Genomic DNA, 15,488 nt, shown 5'->3' with positions numbered 1-15,488 from the left:
GACTTTTGTTAGTTGATGCACTCACTATAATGGGGTGTGTCAGTAGGCTGAGCGCCTTTGGGTCTTCCCAGGTGTAATAAATGGGGAAAGACGTAGTTAATCCCTATTGTTGCATTCACCTGTTGGGTAAACAGCCAAAATATCTATTATCAAAATTACAGATAGGTAGCCGTGTTGGTCTGCCATAGTCAAAACAAAAAAAATTTTTTTCCTTCCAGTAGCACCTTAAAGACCAACTAAGTTAGTTCTTGGTATGAGCTTTCGTGTGCATGCACACTTCTTCAGATACACGTGTATCTGAAGAAGTGTGCATGCACACGAAAGCTCATACCAAGAACTAACTTAGTTGGTCTTTAAGGTGCTACTGGAAGGAAAAAAAATTTTTTTGTATTATCAAAATGTTTTAACTAAAAACAATTAACTGAGACTTCTGCCTGGACAATAACCACTTAGTTTGGGACTAGTTAGCCCCAGAAAGCTATTCCCACAGTGAAAAGTCTTGCTTAACCAGGATTAATTATGGACTGATGTCTTCTGGTGTAAGTGCTGGGAGCTGGGCAAGAAAGTAAATGTCTTACAGAGGAACAATGGACAAGGCAACCAGGGGCAAAACAGGAGGAATTTGCTTCTGCAAATATCTAGGATTGGAATATCCATGCATCTAGCTGTAGCAAGAAACCACTAGCTCTGCCTCAAAGTTCTGAATTCAGCACCTTTCCTGCTTCTGACAAATTAGGCATATTCTGTGATCATGATGGAGGTAATGGAACAGCTGCAGCAACTATGCTCAAGATCCCTGAAGAAAGCTGCTTACTGGGTTCAGTTCGGATAGGTTGCCCCTCATGCACTTAGACTAGGGGAAGGCAGAATGGCGCCCCCTCCAGATGTTTCTGGACTCTGACTTCCATTATCCCTGACCACTGGTCATGCTGCCTGGGGCTGATGAGATATGAACTTCAACAACATCTGAAGATGAACAAGCTGGTACCCCTGACTTAGACCAATGGAAGAAGAGCCAGCAGATGAAGTCCAGGAGGCATGCAGACGGAGAAGAAGGACAGACATGTCCCTTCTATTGCTGGGTAGGACAAAGTCAGTAGATGCACCAGGAGAACCCAGGAGCTTAATGGAGAGCCAAGAGTCTGCAAGCCAAGACAAAGGGAGGGAATGCTGGTATGAGAGAACCCCATTCCAGAACCAAACCTAGAAACCCTGCTGGACCTACCCAGAAACAGAAGGAAGGGAGATTGGTTTGCTGATATAGGTCTTCTTGAGACAGGCAGAGCTCCACATCTGCGAAGGACAAAACTGAAGAGTTCTAACACTAATATTTCAGGATTTAAGGAATTGCCAAGGAGCATCAAATTCCCATTACTTCAAAGACTGTTGCACTTCAATCTTTAGATCACTGTACACAACGTGGTATCATGTTCTTCTGGGGCTTGATGGGAAAGTGATAGTGGATAAACAGACCCTTCGTCAAGTCAAGGGCAAGGTAAAAAAGATCAGAGCAAGCCCCTGGGCAGCTCCCAGTGTTCATTGCTGACTCAGGTATAGATGATGTCTCCATCAAGAACCACAGTCATCTGAAGACTTAAAGAACAGACTGGCAAGGCCTTCCCTTTCAGTGGCTCTGTCTCATTGAGAGGGCTATATGCAGTCTCTTAAGGGGCCTCTCACTGATTCTACAATCACATGTTGCAGATAAGCTGCTACAGGGGAGCTATATTTTATTGTGAACAAACAGTCCTAAAGTTAGATAACAATCTTCTTGGATTAGCAAGAATCTGGATATTTTCATATCTAGCTCACATCAGTCTATATTTTGTCTTTTTATGGGTACCTACTATTATTTGAGCAAGAGAGATTTCATCAAGCCTGGCCTGCTACTCTTGCAACCAAGTCCCTAAATTTAATAATGAGAGAGGGAGAAATGGCATGCTTGTGAAGAAGATAAACAATATTTTTAAAATGTATGTAGAAAAATTGTGGAAAGCATTGTCAGCATTTCCAGGTGCATATGTGACAGATGCATATCCAGGGCTCCTCAGCCCACTTCTGAAGGTGAGTTGGGGAGAAACAAGAACAGGAGATGAATGGGACTGCAGGTTCTTACAATGTGCTTTTTCTATATTTCTGCAGAGCCACCCATATGCAAATGCCACTGTAGGCTGCATGTACACAGCCCCTAAAGTCAGTTCCCTGGAGTTAAATTTCCAAGGCCTTCCAGATGCACAGTTGCGATTATACAAATGTCATGCAGTGATTTGGACAGCTAACAACAAGGTCTCTGACTCACATGGGCTGTTTACAGAGAACCTCAGGCCACACAGAGCAGTTTCCTGTTGTGATAGATTCTAGTCCAGGATAGACCTCTGCATTCAGAGTCTGATCTCTTTTGACCTTTCTGCAAAAGTATGATCATTATTATAGAAGAAGAGAGAAACGTTTTACATTTTAAGGAGACAAGCAGCCTTTTAACTTTAGCTTGGTTTCCACTAAAGAAGGTAAAACTGGATTACAAGGCTACTGCCAGCTATTGGCTACAACAAATGTGCCAGACGGGTTGTAAAGCTGACTTTATATTTAATGGGCATGTGAAAGATGAATGCTTGCAGCTCTTGGATTCATGACTATAACAAATTGTTTAAGACCTACAAAACCATAAGCAGCAGCATGCCAAAAAGGGTTATATACCCATCTGTTCTTGAAGAATATTATTTAAGTTTATAAATCTATTAGCAAATAAAAAGTATGTTCAGATCCTTAGCACTGGACCTATGATGGCTTTTCCAAGCAAGTGCAGCAGCATAACAGAATTGGAAGGGTCAGAAACATAGAACTGAGTATAACGTAGAGCTGAGTGTAAAGAATACCATGAGGAAGGATTAAGCTGCCTTTAATGAAACACTGTCCACAAGACACTGAAGCAAAATAACTGTGTACTAGCTAAGCCTTTGGTCATCAAATTGTAAGTATGTGAACATATTGAGGCAAATTAAGTGGGGACCTACAAAAACAAGAAAGAACACAGAACACATGACATATGAAGACTGGCCACAGGAACTCCAGACTGACTCTAGAGCAGGCATCCTCAAAAGCTGTCATTATGGGTCTTACCAAGCAACAGGATCATCACTCAATACTCCCCAAGGAACTGGAAGAGTGGTTCATAGTTTGCAACATTCACTTTAATTCTTAGCTTAGGGGTCAAGGCAATAAGTAACTGGGTAAATAATGTGCTTGTTTGCCTGTGTGCGCATTTGCATGCATGTGGAGGAAACGTGGTTGTTACCCACCAAAGAAGATCAATTGGGTATTAGTGCTGATTTCAAATGGGCATTTAGCACTGATAATCAATCACCAGTGAACAAAATTATTTTTCAAGATACATATAATATATGGTGGTGGTGGTGGTAGAGTCAGGGCAGAGTGTGAATCTTTTCTAAAAATTGCAGGTGCCTCACAAGGGATGCCTCCTTCACTATTAGAGAAGCAATGGTCCAGAGGGAAAAAACGATGAAGAGGAAATAAGATGTTGTCAAATATTCAATAAAGATGGGGAAAAGAAGGAGAAACAGCTATCTGCTAGGACAACCGGGAGATAGCCCCCAAACAAAACCAAAACAAATGACAACTCTAGTGGGTTCAATTTATAGTGGACCAGACTGAATGTGGGTTGCAGAAAGCACCTCCCAGCTGTAAGAGTAGTTGGGCAACTGAACGAAAATGCTGCATGGCATGTTATTTCCGGGATTACAAAGCAACCCTAACTGTTGATCACCACCTCTACATCTGAAGCCTTGTTGCCTCCTATTGGTCAGGAGGGCAGGTGGGGGGGAAGTGCCACCGCCAGGCTGGCACAGCAGAGAGCTCAATCTGGCATCCCTTTAGAATACACATTGTTTCTACTGCTCCAATTTCACATCCCTCTTCTGCAAAAGGGCTGGCTTAATATCCAGCCGATCCTTTGCCAGCCGAGTTCTCTGTACAGTGGTACCTTGGTTCCCGAACGGCTTAGTTGACAAACAAATCAGCTCCTGAACGCCACAAACCCGAAGTAAGTGTTCCAGTTTGTGAACGTATTTTGGAACCCGAACATCCGTTTTGACTGCTGGCATTGTTTCCGGGGCTAATCAGCCAATCAGAAGCCGCACCTTGGTTTTCGAACGTCTTGGAAGTCAAACGGACTTCCAGAACAAATTGAGTTTGAGAACCAAGGTACCACTGTAATTGTTTTACTGGCGGTCTGTTAATTATTCTATATGCTTTATGCTGTATTTGTGACTTTCTATTATGTTCTATCATGTTATTGTTATTTACTGTTTGTAAGCCGCTTTGGGATTCATTTGAATGAAAAGCGGCATAAAAATATAATAAATCAAATCAGTCAATGTTCCTCTGCACCCCACCCTCAACACACCCATTTTGGGGCCTCTCATCAGTGGGAACATTGCCTGTGGTAGCTGTAAAATAGTCTGTGTCAGAGCCTCCCTGCCCCTTACAGAGATATCTCTGCTTAATCCAAACACCTAGCAGCATGGGTTGGGGGTTAGGATCGCTCCATTCATGTCCCCAGGGATATGATAAATCTCGAAGATTTGGCCTATGTGAGTGGGAAAGGCAAGATTAGATTACTCTTGCGCTCCCTTCAATATTGAACATGAAAAATGGAATAGTGGAAGCAAAGTGCACTCTTGATGGGATGTAGCAATAGCTCCAATGGATAGCAACAGGAAATACCGCTTCTGACTGGGGTAAATACAGCAAACAGTCAAGGAATATAAATAGGTATTCCTGGGGCTGCTCCTCACTTTGGAAGTTCTAGCAACCCAACAAAGTCCAAGCCTGAGCAAATTATGCATGGCCAGGATGAGCATAAGGGTTTTTTAAAAGACAGAATTTAGAAGATTCATTACTTATTACTTTGAAGTATTGTCCAGCTTACACTGTGGGGGATAGGGTGGTTTAAACAAGTAAAAGAAATAATGACGAAATCGTTATGATCAGAAAGCCTTCGTGGTGTCTGTTCATGCCCATGAGAACCAAATGCATTAGTGTCCAAATTAAATGACAAAACACAGTGTAAACACTTCTGCAACTCGGGTCATACACAGTGTATACAAATCCAGCCAGCCTTTCCATTACAGACAGTTAAAGCCTAAAAATCAGCTTGAGAGAGAAGGCAAGCCAACCATTTCTACCACAAATTAACCGCTTGGGTGCAATGCTTTTGTCACAGTTACACATCCCAAGCAAAGGAGGTACCAACCCTCCCTCCTCCACTCATTTTAAAACCTTGGTTTCAGAGAAGATAGTTTAAACAGCTAGTCCTTGATCAACCATGGGCTCTCCAGCTCAGATGGGAGTTGCTAAGACTTCAATACCAGCTCCTTGTACTGTAGGGACCAGTTTTTGACGCACCTCATGATTATAGCAAAACTGCTTTAGGCTACTTTTTATTTCACGTGTGTATGTTCCACCTTGATTCGAGTGTGTGCTTCATGGCTCCAGGCACAAGACAGCATGTTGGTCCCTGCAACTTCTATTGCCAGCACTTTCAAAGGTTAGAGGCAGCAAGGTCCGACTTGGCAGGCTGCGTATCCTCTGAGCACAAACTCATTTTACAGGCACATACGTTTTAGGAGGTACTTTCAAATAATTTAAATTATTTGTTGAAATTGGTGCCATGAGAATCCAGGAACCAAACTATAGACCGGCAACAATGGATCAGATCATGGATATATTGACAACCCCTCTCCTCAAAATGGCCACAATCTAATTTCCCACTTGTATTCATGCCACCGAGCATACCTGATCTGGGGCATGTGACAATAGCTAGTTAGTTAATAACTCCTTGTGTTGCCTGACACTTGTGTGTGATCTAAGGGCCACCATCATTTTAAGGATAACTTTTATTCACTACAGAGCTATTTTTAGTACGCTATTGTCTACATTTGGGGCAGGATTCGAAATAATCTCCATTTCACGATATTGCTTTTACCACCAATGTACTCTCTTGAGTCCACTGATTTGCTAATCATATGCACTTGCATATTGCTCTAGCTGAGAAAGGATAAATCCTGGAAGTGGTGATGGATGAGGAATAGTAGCCCTTCTAGAAAACAGTGGTAAAGTTAAAAGATCATTCATCTGCTTACATTTGGGTTCCAGATGCTGGCTGTTTCCGATCAAGCAGTCCTTGATATCGGCTCCGCTCTCTATCACTGCATTATGGCACACAACACAGTTCTGTAAGCTGCACCTGTAATGCAATTATAAATGGGGCATTATTATGATGATATTGTTTTATTATTACCTTCATATCCCACCTCCAAGGAGCTCATGGTGGCATACATATTTGTCCCCCTCTCCATTTGATCCTCACAGCAACCTAGGGAGGTAGGCTCAGCTGAGAGCTAGTGACTACCCCAAGGTCATGCAGTGGAGGGCTTCATGGCTAAGTGGAGATTTGAACCCTGGTCTCCCAGGTCCTAGTCCAGGACTCTTAACCACCACACCATGCTGGCTCTGAAATGCAGCAGGAAGTTAGACCAAGAACAGTAGTGACTCCTTGACCAACAATAGCACCGCTACTGCCACCAGGGGACAGGAACCATAAATGTATGGTCTCAGATTCCATCTCTGTTGTAAAAAAGGATCAGGTAGTAGGTGGGTAAAAAATTCCCTGCCTGAGACCCTGGAAAATGACTGCTGGTCATAGCAGAGCAGACAATACTGGTCTAGATGAACAAATAGCCTATCCTTGTGTAAGGCAGCTTCCTATGAGCAGACCTGGGATATAAAACCTGCCTTTCTTCCAGTTCCAGTCTTCTTCTTTCCCAGCCTGGGTGCTTAGTTGCTATGACAGAGCTCTGCTGCCAGATGTCACAAAGGGAGCATACAAAAGGACAAAGACAAGACAGTTGCCACCTTTCACATTCAGGATGCTTTTCTATTTGCAGCTTCTACTGCCTTGCAGAGCTCCCCCCACCCTTTTGTATTAGGGTAAATATTGCCACTGACTTTGTATTCATGCATACACAAATACCCTGCTATGTTAAACCAACAAAAGCCAAGGAAATAAAGCCTGGAATGCTCTCTGGTTCAGGGATTCCCAATTGGTGCAACCTTGCACACTGTTTGCTAGAATAACAAGGACACAGCCAAAATAGTGAAAGGTATACTACCCTGCCAACAGTCTTTGCAAAATGATGGTTTTAAGTCGCAGTTAAAGAGTCAGAGGAGAAACAAGCAAGCAAGCAAGCAAGCAAGCAAGCAAGCAAGCACCAGATTCCTAATTTCAGCTCTCTCAAAAACATACATGTAAGTGGTACTATTCCTTTGCATCTCTGTCTCATAAGAATCCATCATCAGACAAAATAGGGAGTGTGAAAATCAGTGTTAGAAATATTCACTGGCATTACACACAATTTCCTTCTCAAACACATACCAAAGCATTGTCAGATTGTAGGCTTCTTGTCTGTGCCCAAGCAAGTACAAAAACAGAAAAGCTACATAGGCATCCAGCTACTTGAACAGATGTGATTTCATTATGTAACAGAATCATAGAACTGTAGATTTGGAAGAGACCATGAGGGCCATCTAGTCCAACCCCCTGCAATGCAGGATTCTCAATGCAAATCCAGAAGTTTCTATTCCGTGTGGAAACAGAAAATAATAGCACACAGAAATGCAGAAATCATAATGCTTTTTGGATACTTCCAAAAGGCTGGAATTCTATGTGCTTTCCCTAAGCCCTTTCACAATGAGACACAAATCTATATTTCTTTTCATCACCTAGTGTTTGGTATCAAATTCCAAAGCTCTATTAAAACCTGGATGAATTGGGGAAAAGTTTTAATAATTTTCACATTTTACGACATTTTCTCATTTCTGGTTGAAGAAAACGACAACCTCACTTGAAATGTAAAATTCAAGCTTTTCATGTTTCATTCCCAAGTTGCCCACTTGCAGCTAAAGAAAGCTGCACTCAAGTCCCCTGGCACAGGATAGATTTAGACCCTGAGAAATTGCTCCCCCTATTGGTTGCCCGTCACTGTTCCAGTGGAACACGGCTGTCAAAGCAGGCAGATTGCCCTGTGAGCACAAGCAGCATATACAGGGCTTCAAATATCAAGACAGAGACCTTGACTGGACTTAATGAAAATTCGCAAGGATACGATCATAATGCCCCGGGTTGCTAAGGAGACCGACTCCCATCTCAGACAATTGGGAACTGAGCTTCTCCAGTCAAAGCTGAGTTGACAATCCTCTTGTTGAAAAGAATTTAACTCCCTCTCTAAGACATCATAGGGCTCAGAGAGGAGCAGGCCTATGGTATGAAAAGGGAGACATTTTGAACAGGCAAGACTCTCCTTGCTGTAAGCCCAACTGCCTCCCCTCTCACACAGCAAGGCTGCACAGTTATGCATGATGGAGTCATCTAGCTCAGGTTGCCTTGGCAAGGCCTCTTATTGAGATGTTAATAGAGGGGAAAGGCTGTGTAGACAGCTCTCTCTCCCTTTGCTCCCTATCCCTGCTACACTGACACAGCTGCTTCCTTTCCAACAGCTCCATTTACTGCACAGCAGTGCTAGCATGAAGAGTATCTAGGATTCACTGGTTTACACACCAGAAACCCAGAGTGTCGTTGGGATTTTTAAAAATGCACCCCAAGTTCAGGTGCAGCACTTGCAGGATCCCCGTGGTTTGCCATCACAGAGAATTGCAAACTTTAACTTTCCAAGCTGAAAGTTTCTCAATATCTTGATTCCAAGTGACTCTAAAACAAATGCCATGGAAAACAAATCAAGAGCACACTCTCTCGCATACTGTTGAACTTACCCAAGCTTCTAAGCTGGCTTCATTTGTGATGCTAGGCTGTGATTTCAGGAGATACATAAAGTAAACTGCTCACCTCTAAATTTTCAAAGGGCAAGTTCTTTATACCAGCATGCTTTGGTGTTACAAAATCTTTTACACTGGGAAAAACTGAAATCAATTAGTCTGCAAAGAACTTCCAGAAGCATCCTCTTAAGTCATATGGCAAACAGGCAAACACCCTCACCCCCTCCTCCATCACCTTTTTTAACAGGGAGCTTGAGGAAGAGTTCTGTGTTACTCAAAAGCTCGCTTAATGTTTTGTGGCTTTTATTTGGCCTAATAAAGGAATTCTAATACTGCTCTTGTTTGGGCTTATTAAGAACAAAATTTGGCTGCTTTCAACATCTGTTGGGCTGAAAGAATCCGTGAAAGAGCAGAAATCTCATTCTGGATGTCAGATTCCAGCAAAACAAGGGAAACGTATTTTCCAGCTCCAGGATGACAAAAGCTTACCAGGGCTGGAAACATTTTAAATTCAGTATCTATAATGCAGGATTTCAAACACACACTGATAATTCTAAGCTCCCACTAGGGCCCTGCCCCACAATAGAGCAGTTTGGCCAGTTTTTACCACAGGAGTGGAAAACAAATTGAAGACGTAAAACACATTTTGTGGGTGTTCCTTCCACTCACTGACAGATGTAATACAGCCATTTGGAAATTACTTGCAAATGCTTTTTTGTGCACATTTTAAAAATCAAACTATAAAGACTGCCAACAGAAGAATTTTGTGTTTATTTTATTTCAAACTCCTTTCTGTCCCCCCACCCCTATCAAGAAATAAGCTTATTTTCTTATGTGGTAAGCATCTGATTTCCTGGCAATTTGATTTCCAGTTTTGAGTACTGTATCCTTATAAAACTACAAATATAACATTAGCCTGTATAACAGCTTTGATGCTAGCAGTCACCTATGTAAGAATGTATCGGATAGAGTGGTTTCTAATGGGAAACACATTTATTGTTGCGAAAAGGACAATCTACATTTTCAGCACTGTGAAAGTAGATATCTTCCGATCCTAAAATCTGCAGCACTCACCTTATTAACAAGTCACAAGTGATTTAAAGGTATACAAACTGGCCAATGTGAACACAAAATCAGCCTCTATGCTAATCATAATATATTTAATGTCCATTAAATTCCGCAACTCAAGCTTTGTTTAAGAGCCATAGTCAAATTTCAGGCTGTAAAATCAATACAAAATAAAACACAGATATCAACAAAGACATTACGAGACAGAATAGTACAGTGGTACCTCGGGTTACATACACTTCAGGTTACATACGCTTCAGGTTACAGACTCTGCTAACCCAGAAATAGTACCTCGGGTTAAGAACTTTGCTTCAGGATGAGAACAGAAATAGTGCTCCGGCGGTGCAGCGGCAGCAGGAAGCCCCATTAGCTAAAGTTGTGCTTCAGGTTAAGAACAGTTTCAGGTTAAGAACGGACCTCCGGAACGAATTAAGTACTTAACCCGAGGTACCACTGTATTTATTGCGCTGAAAAACCTGTAAGATATCTTGTAATTATTATTATTTTAATAAGTAACGAGGGTGGTCTCTTTGCTTAATAAGTCTAAGGAAAATGATGAAATTAAAATTGTCATGCATGGGCAGAGTTGCTGCTATTAGAATTAATACACTCCTGAGGTTTCTTTTTGTCTTTGAACATGTGCCAATTAGTATACATGCACAAATACTGACAACTTGGCAGGAAAATGTTATCTAATTTTAGTTGGGAGGGTAAATGATAATGAGTTTCTTTGCAGAATTCAAAAGAGAAAGAGAACAGCCTGCCCAAACTCTTACTATTTTGTCATGGCACTGAAAATGACACATTAAATACATGGCACAAGCCCATTGGAAGATATTCCATTCTGTTGCATTTCGTACTGTTTTACGTGTTTTGCAATTGTAGTGGTTTTGTTTTTATAATGGTATATTCAGTGGCTCCCAAGTGGTTTTCCCCACGGACCACTTAAAAATTGCTGAGGATCTTGGTGGACCAATTCATTATTTTTCTGCCTCTTGTAGCAATCACAATATGCCGTGATAGGCGCTGTATGGTTTTTATTTGTATCTTTATTGCTTTTTTATTTCTTATATTGTATTGTATCCTATTACAATTTGAATTCCACAGAATTCTATGGAATTCAAAAGGCAAGTGAGTTCTTCACAGACACAGTGCAGACCACCTGAAGGAAGCTTGTCCGCAGACCACTTTGGGAACCCGTGGTATATTTTAAGAAATTGTGTGTTTCTAAGAATACAGAAAACCAGACAGTAACAAGCTCTCATTATTGAAATACAGAATGGAGAAATGGGAAAAATATGAAAACAGCATTCACCGATTTTAAAATACTAGTTGTTAATTGGAACGATTCCAAAAATGTTATTTAGAATTCACTGTCAATTTGCTATCTTATTAATTACTAGTATGAAACAAATCTTTAAGTGGAGAAAATATGCTTGAACAAAATTGTTGCAGTGCCTGAGTGGGATAAAATCTGTACTAAATGTTTTGATATGCCAGTTAATATTAATATGAGGGAAACATTATAAAATAATAATAGTATTTGAGTCCCAACAAACTGAAAACTATGATTACGTCATTCATAAATGCTGGAGATGTGATCTATTGTGTGATAATGTATCATGGAAATGTTTTCCGACATTACAACGTACCTGCTTTATTGGATGGAATGGTGAGAGATAAACATGACATGCTCACCTCTCCTTTATTAATGGTGGGTGGAATTAAACTGGTGCTCTTGCGTTCATGCTAGTGGAAGAGGAGGGGAGGTATTTTTGCCTCTCACAAGCACTCTGCAGCTCCCACTGAAAACTAGATCCGAGGAGTTGGGGGACCCTCCAGGACAGGGTGAAGAGTGGCACAAGGGGCTATAGGGAGAAGGGGGAACTGGCAAAAACCACCTCTCTGTGCTGTTAGCGGACACCACTTGATCGCTCCTATGGCAGAGCGTGAGACTCTTAATCTCAGGGTCTCGGTGGTGGGTTCATGCCCCACGTTGGGCAAAAGATTCATGTATTGCAGGGGACTGGACTAGATGACCCTTGTGGTCTCTCCCCACTCTACAATTCTAGGATTCTACATGAGCTCAAAAGCCCTTTCATGAGCAAAAGGGCATCACAATTGGAGGTGGCCAATTGATTAGTTGCTAAAAATGGGCACAGACCAAAAAAACTACAATTTAAAAATGGTTCTCCAAAGAATGGCACATTGTACAAATGTCTAAAGTTACTGAGATTGTGAAACTTGGGATAAGGAAGCCAACAAATGGAAACTTTTGTCAAAACATGGCATCTATTCATTAAATTTGGAAGGCTATGTATACATCTCAATATGAATGTTTATACAGGTTTTTAAGTTCAGTAGCATAATTTGTGTTCTTTTTCTGTTTTGTTTGAAAAGCTTTTTAAAGAGTTTTTAATTTTTTTAATAATGAAAAAGCTAACAACCACAACAAAACTGTGATGCATCACAAACCGTTTGACTTAGAACTGAAATTACAACTAGGAGTTTTGATCGGCTTCAAGCAAATCCAAGTAGCTGAACTGGTCTTCTCTGGAGAGGAAGGGATTTAGCCCAATTTTGTGATACTAATGCAGACACAGCCATCTGATGCTAAAATATGTTAATGTGTTGACCAGGTGTGATAGAGAGAAAAAGGAGTTGGGAGTCTGACTTTTGAGAGAAATGGGGGGGGGGCATGGAGAAGAGGAGTGATGACCAAGAAGTTGGGGGGGGTAGATTACAAGGATTTAAGTCTTTAAAGCAGAGACCACCTAACAAGATGACTCTGAAATGCTTCTAATTTCAGTAAAGCCGCAACCCACCCCCTCCCCTCCCCCATGCCTCCATTGTAAACAACTAATCCCAGCAGAAAACAACAGAGAGTAAAATGTATACTCATTCTGCAGCATTCCAGGCCTTGCTTTATCTTTTATTTATTTTTCTAAGAGGTCAGAGATTGTTTGAAAGAAGGGGGAGGGAGGGAGGCAAAGACACAGGCCATCTCTTGTGTGGGCTGTTTTAAAGGCAATGTCCAAGAACATACAATCTGGAGTTTTTATAGCAGAGCAATCCCAGGCCTCATTCTCTCTCTCTCCCCCCCCCCCCATTTTGTGGTAAAGCTACACAGCTTTAAACCAAAGGACAGGGTGGTCGATTACTTCGGAAAGAAATGTAAAGAATTGGGAAATAATTCCTTTTCCTGTTGAAACTATAAATAAGGAAGGCTGATTTACACAGTGCCAGGACTGCTGACTTTCAAAGCTTGCTATCTGTCTATAAATCAAGTGCGTTGAGGGAAGTTAACTCTATACTTAAAGAGAGAGAGAAAAGCAAAGCCTCCACCACCTAAAGGTAGCGAGAGAGCCAAGGAATTGTGGTCTTCTATTCTCTTTAGCCCCAGAAAAATGCATCTGAGTGAAATCAAACATAGTGCGGAGGAGTGGGGAGGGTGGGAGACTAAAATCTGCAGCGTTCAGCACACAAGGAACAGGCTGCAGAAATCCAAAACACAGCCCATAATTACAGGCTACCCGCCAATTATTTAGGACTCAGTGATTAAAGTAATGAACAGCCATGGAGGAAAAGGAGCTTAGATGAATGAGGTCAAGACCTCAAGCAGAGCCCCAGCTCTAGACTCAGCTACCCAAAAAGGTATGGATGACAAACCCTTGCCTTGCAGCCAGTCTACAGACATGGAGAAGCACAACACATCTATTTTATGTGGTGCTTTTAAATGCCAGGGTAGTGGCTAATGAAGCAGCAGCCATCTATTATTTGACACAGGGCAAGGCTGGCAATGTGGCACACTTCAACAAGCCCTGGCTAGATTTTGCACAAGGGCTTATGCTGCTCTGAAGAGTTGTGAAGGAATATGTGGTGAATCATTCAGCCCAGTAAGGGGACAGGAAAGTGTAATTAGCCATAACTTGTAAAGTTTTCATCCTTTTGGTCAAAATTATTGCAAGTTTGGAATATGCATATTTCATGTCGGAACCTGGGATAGTCTAGAAATCTTGCAGCTGTATTGAACATTCAGCTCCTTAAAACAATCTGGATCAACCTGTCTCAGAGCTGGTATCTGTGACTCCAGGACCTGGTGTCCTAGAAAACGCCGACATCTGTATCAAGGGTGTCAAGACTGGCTCAGCATTTCAAGGCTCCTGAGGGAACCGCAGATCTCACCATGTATTGTATTGGCAGCCCCACAGATGTGGCAGGATATACAGTGGATTTTTAAATTCCATACAAGCCTGGAATCTGCTAACCTGTATTGTGATGGGACTAGAATGTTACCTTTGACTGCTTTGTCAGGGCATGACTCTCAGGGACTATTGATCTATGGATCTGACTCGTTTCTGGAACTCAGAATTGCTCACTTAATTCACAAGTTCTCAAGGTAATGATGTAGTCAGTTTCTGGAAAAAGGTCTAATATAACACAGAGGCTGTTGGTACAATTGCTCCTAAGTGCTTCTTTACCCCACTCCGAAGCCACCCATATTTGTAGATTCAGTCAGTTACATTGCTTACAGAGAAGCAAAGCAGCAGGAGGAGCGACAATGCAAGTTTGAATCTGACCAAATATGCCACAAAGCCAATCAGAAGGGTTATAATGCGGCATAAAAATCACCAACACAGTTATGCCCAGAAGAGCTGTTCCAGCTGGTACAGAGACTATGTTTCCCATGTTTGAATATTATGGCATTTAAAGCTAATGTGGACTTTTCTTTTTTGCAAAGCAATTTGCAGATAAAATAATACAAGCTTAATTTGATTGTTGAAGCAGAATCCAAAACAGAGATGTCACAGTACCTGCTTGTCAGAACTGCTTAGATACATTTCAGTTGTTGCCGAAATATGTTTATATTCAGGAATTATTAGCGCAGTTGTCAAAACCCTGTCCCTAGGTTATTTCACAACTGCTTAACACACTAACATTTATTTCAGCCATGTATTTGTTACAGTGTTTGTCTTACTGGAACATCTTATCTTTGATCATTGGATCATGATGGAAAGGCATTTTATTCTTCCTCATGTGGTCAGATCATTACTTTTGAGATTAAGTCCCACAGACCTCTGGATCGAATTTAAGCCCAAACACTCATTGCAATGCACCTGCACTCTCCATCCTTTCACTTTTCTGCCTAAGAGCAGAACAGATTTCTTTTTTAAAAAACACCTGTTCTAAAAACAGCATGAGAATTTCTTACTGTGGCCACTTGCTGAATTCAATAAGGCAATAAAGGCTATGGCACTGTTTTGGGAAATAGCTTAATGTTTGCAGTAACAGCAGACCCCATCACCTTCTACTCTCATATAAAGTACCTTCATGTTTCATATGCTTGATTTGGGGAATTATCCATTCAGATACGTTCTCTTCAGATTTAGGTACCATTCTTAAACTTTAAAACAGAGTGCAACAGCCTTATGACTTGGAGGGGGGGGGAGAGAGAAGTCACGTAAGTGCTATCATATTTTCATTACTTCTTGCAATATTTTCAGTTATGTACCTTCATCGTTGCTTCCAGAAAAGTGCAATGAACAGTTTTGTAGAACTCTTCATTGTAA

The 15,488-nt window shown here is 41.5% G+C and overlaps 1 protein-coding gene and 1 long non-coding RNA gene across 4 annotated transcripts in view; one reads left to right on the top strand and one right to left on the bottom strand.

Annotated features, from left to right (window-relative positions):
- The window catches only part of EIF2B3 (eukaryotic translation initiation factor 2B subunit gamma), an 86,272-nt gene that overhangs the window by 2,124 nt on the left and 68,660 nt on the right, over nt 1–15,488 (bottom strand). For all 3 annotated transcript variants that reach the window (XM_083619901.1, XM_083619900.1, XM_083619899.1), the window contains exon 11: nt 6,162–6,265. In XM_083619901.1, coding sequence (XP_083476027.1) covers nt 6,162–6,265 — 104 coding nt within the window. The remainder of the gene's footprint in view (nt 1–6,161; nt 6,266–15,488) is intronic.
- The window catches only part of LOC310765213, an 89,602-nt gene that overhangs the window by 16,372 nt on the left and 57,742 nt on the right, over nt 1–15,488 (top strand). The gene's annotated exons all lie outside the window — the stretch shown is intronic.

This window comes from Podarcis filfolensis (genome assembly GCF_964270895.1).
Source record: "Podarcis filfolensis genome assembly, chromosome: 6".
In the NCBI taxonomy this organism is placed as follows: domain Eukaryota; kingdom Metazoa; phylum Chordata; class Lepidosauria; order Squamata; family Lacertidae; genus Podarcis; species Podarcis filfolensis.
Note: the sequence above shows the minus strand (reverse complement) of the source record. Positions and strands in the feature narration are given on the sequence as shown.